General features: G+C 46.0%; 1 protein-coding gene across 1 annotated transcript; it reads right to left on the minus strand.

The window, feature by feature from the left end:
- Window positions 1-2,431: 2,431 nt before the first annotated feature.
- On the minus strand, window positions 2,432-3,553 carry si:ch211-207i20.2 (uncharacterized protein LOC568537 homolog; the record flags this gene model as incomplete). Its single annotated transcript, XM_034866191.1, has 3 exons — window positions 2,432-2,559; window positions 2,596-3,307; window positions 3,425-3,553. Coding segments are annotated over 2 exons (834 nt in total), but the record flags the coding sequence as incomplete, so codon positions are not given.
- Between the last annotated feature and the right edge of the window lie 3 nt (window positions 3,554-3,556).

The following is a 3,556-nucleotide window of genomic DNA, read 5'->3' on the forward strand; positions in this document are numbered from 1 at the left end:
ATTATCATCATCATCATCATCATCAACATCAACATCAACATCAACATCATCATCATCATCATCAACATCATCATCAACATCATCATCAACATCATCATCAACATCATCATCATCATCAACATCATCATCATCATCATCAACATCATCATCATCATCATCATCATCATCATCATCAACATCATCATCAACATCATCGTTATTATTGCTTTTTAATTTACATTTGTTGTTACTTTTCTCTTTTTATACTCATGTTCTCTCTAATCGTTGACCAGAGCAGAGAGCTCATTATTCATGTAACGAGTTGCTGGGAAACATCAACGGAACTTTATGGACAATTAGTTTGGAAAACAAACAAAAAAAGTCTAATATAGCAGCTTTTTAGAAAGGATTCAGATTAGACCTGGAGACACCAGGAGGGTTCATAATCAGATGCATATTTTATTAAAGGACTTAAGTTATTCAGTAACAGTTCATCTCTCTCTCTCTCTCTCTGGGAACACGGAAACCTTAAATCAGCTGTTTTCTCTATGGAGTCTGGTGCCAGGCGGCTGCAGCTCGTGTTGAGCAGATTAAATAAGAACAGAATCCAGTCTCTGGTTGATGGTAAAGTCTTATGTTCATGCAGCTGTGGAGAGGTGTAATAACAGGTTGGGGTAATTATTCAGCGGCCGATTTAATAATAAATACCCTCTAAAGTCAGTAAATGTTTAACATCACGTTCAACAGTCTGTCTCTGTCCGGGAACACGGGACCCTTAAATCAGCTGTTTTCTCTATGGAGTCTGGTGCCAGACGGTAGGGACGCCCCGGGTCCAGCTGGTGTAAACAGCCGTTTTAAAGCGGTTTTCTCGGGGAGAATCCGCCAGATTACCGTGACATGTTAGCTCCGGTAACGGGGTATTGTCCCGGTGTCCGGTGTGAACTTACCGGGGCCATGGTGGCGGGAACTCGGTCTCACTCCGCGGATGTGGTCCGGAGATGGTTCAGCCTCCCGGGCGCGTGAGCAGGATTATCGGCTGTTTTGGAGGAAAAGCAGCTCGCGGCTGCACGCGTGTTGACTGGAGAGCCGGGTCACACAGGCGACCCGGAAACACCCCAACATCCGGGTCCTCAGGTCCGAACAGCGCCCCCAGCGGCGGGAGGGTCAATCACAACAACAACACAGATGACGTCACATAATAATCAGGTCACTACTCTCATTACATTTGGTTTTTTTTTGTCAACTTTATAGAATTTGGAGTAAAAACAATGTTCGAAAAAGATTTTTTTTTAAAGAAAAATCAAAAAAAAAAAAAGACAACTGTCCATAACGTGGTCTAACATGTGAAACAGATAACGGACAAAGTGACTTCAAATGTCCGAAAAACTTTAAAAGTTTGGGAGAAATCCCACGAAAGGCTCAGAAAGAGTCGACAAATGTAGAAAAAGTGAACCAATCATCGGAGGAAAGACACAAAGGGGTCGAAAAATATATATATATATACATATACATACATACATACACACAAAGACACACAACTCACACACACACACATTTGTACAGATCAAGCAGCCTTATATAAAGAGGCATCCATGTTGATAACTTTCATATAAAAACGTCAGACATATTTAGGATGAAATGTGGAACTGTCCCTTTAAGACTCGTCAAACAAGTGTTTCCACGTTTTATTTTATTTTCCAAATCAAATGAAAAACAGAATCTATCAAAATTAAAAAAGCAACAGCGTTCACATTCACATCTTTAATTAGTATTAAAGTTAGTAGTTAGTAGCAGTTAGTAGTTAGTAGTTATTATATAATAATAACTAATTTCAGTAAGAAGTCCCAGAGAGCTCTGCTGTGGGAATCAGCCAATCAGAGCGCTCCTGACCCTGTTGCCGGGCAGATGAAGGCAGAGTGACGTCAGATGAAATATAATTGTAATATTTCAATTTACAATACAAAACTTTATGTATGCAGCAATCACCAAGGCTTCTTGGTTCTATTCTATTCTTTAATAACATTTAATGTATTATGTTGCCTGGGCCAGACTCCATGGAAGAAACGGCTGATTTAAGGTCGGTATTCCTGCTCTATTCAGCTTTATGTCATTTTAACGGAATAACTTTAGGTTTTTAGAGCAAAACAAAACTTTAAAATCTTTGACATCTCTCTAGTTTTCTCTCCAGAGTGAGACATCTCTCTTCTATCCTATCTTTGATTGGCCCTTTAACGTCTCTGTTCACTCGTGCAGCTTCAGGCTGTTGTTGAACCTCTGGTTGCAGAAGGTGCAGCTGAAGTGTTACGGCCTGTGCCAGACTCCATGGAAGAAACGGCTGATTTAAGGACTGTCTTCCTGCTTGTAGATTGTTGTTGATAATCTATTAAAGTCACTTTCCAGGTAAAAAAGGTTGTTTTCAGCATCTAAAATAATGTGATTTCTTCTCTTTTCAATCATATTAAACAGCTTTGACTTTGAGAAACTTTTGACTTTTTATCTTGGACTAAACATTCTTTAACAACATTTAATTTATCTTGTTGCCTGTGCCAGACTCCATGGAAGAAACGGCTGATTTAAGGTCTTCCTGCTTGTAGATTGTTGTTGGGCCCTTTAAGGTCTTTGTTCACGCGTAGCAGCACTTGTGCAGCTTCAGGTTGCGCCGGTCCGAGTACGTCTTCCCACACTTGTCGCAGATGAACTGCTTCCCGCCGGCGTGCACGTGCGTCTTGTGCGTGCGCAGGTGGCTGCACTGGCTGAAGGTCTTGCCGCAGACGTCGCAGCCGTACGGCTTCTCGCCGGTGTGCACGCGCAGGTGCAGCTTCAGGCTGTTGCTGTTGTTGAACCTCTTGTCGCAGTAGCTGCAGCCGAACGGGCGCTCGGCCGAGTGCGTGCGCCCGTGCGTCACCAGGCTGCTCTGCTGGCTGAACGTCTTGCCGCAGACGCCGCAGCCGAACGGGCGCTCGCCGGTGTGGATGCGGCGGTGGATCTTCAGGTTGACCGCCTGGCGGAAGCTCTTCCCGCAGAGCTCGCAGCCGTAGGGCCGCGCGCCGCTGTGCACGCGCTGGTGGTTCTTCAGGTTGATGGCGTGCCGGAAGGCTTTGGGACACAGCTCGCATTTCAACGGCTTCTCCCCGGTGTGGATGAGCTTGTGCGTTGCCAAGGTGACGGCGCGGGTGAAGCCTTTACCGCACACGCCGCACACGAAGATCTTCTTGCCGGTGTGCGTGTGTTTGTGGCGGTGGAGGTTCTGCAGCACGTTGAAGCGCCGGCCGCAGACGTCGCAGCAGAAGGGCCGCTCGCCGGTGTGGACCACGGCGTGGGTCTTCAGCTGGGGGGACACCGTGGGTATTAGTACACACACTGCAGTACATATCAGGGTACCTGTGTTGTACAGGATGTATATTAGTACATATTAGTACACACACTGCAGTATATGTTGCGGTACCTGTGCCGGCTTGGTGAAAGTCTTTCCGCAGACGGGGCAGCGGTGCGGGCGCTCGGCGTTGTGCGTGGCGTTGTGCGTGGCGTTGTGCGTGGCGTTGTGCGTGGCGTTGTGCGTGGCGTTGTGCGTGGCGTT

The sequence above is a fragment of the Etheostoma cragini genome, unplaced genomic scaffold (assembly GCF_013103735.1).
Source record: "Etheostoma cragini isolate CJK2018 unplaced genomic scaffold, CSU_Ecrag_1.0 ScbMSFa_4253, whole genome shotgun sequence".
Classification (NCBI taxonomy): domain Eukaryota; kingdom Metazoa; phylum Chordata; class Actinopteri; order Perciformes; family Percidae; genus Etheostoma; species Etheostoma cragini.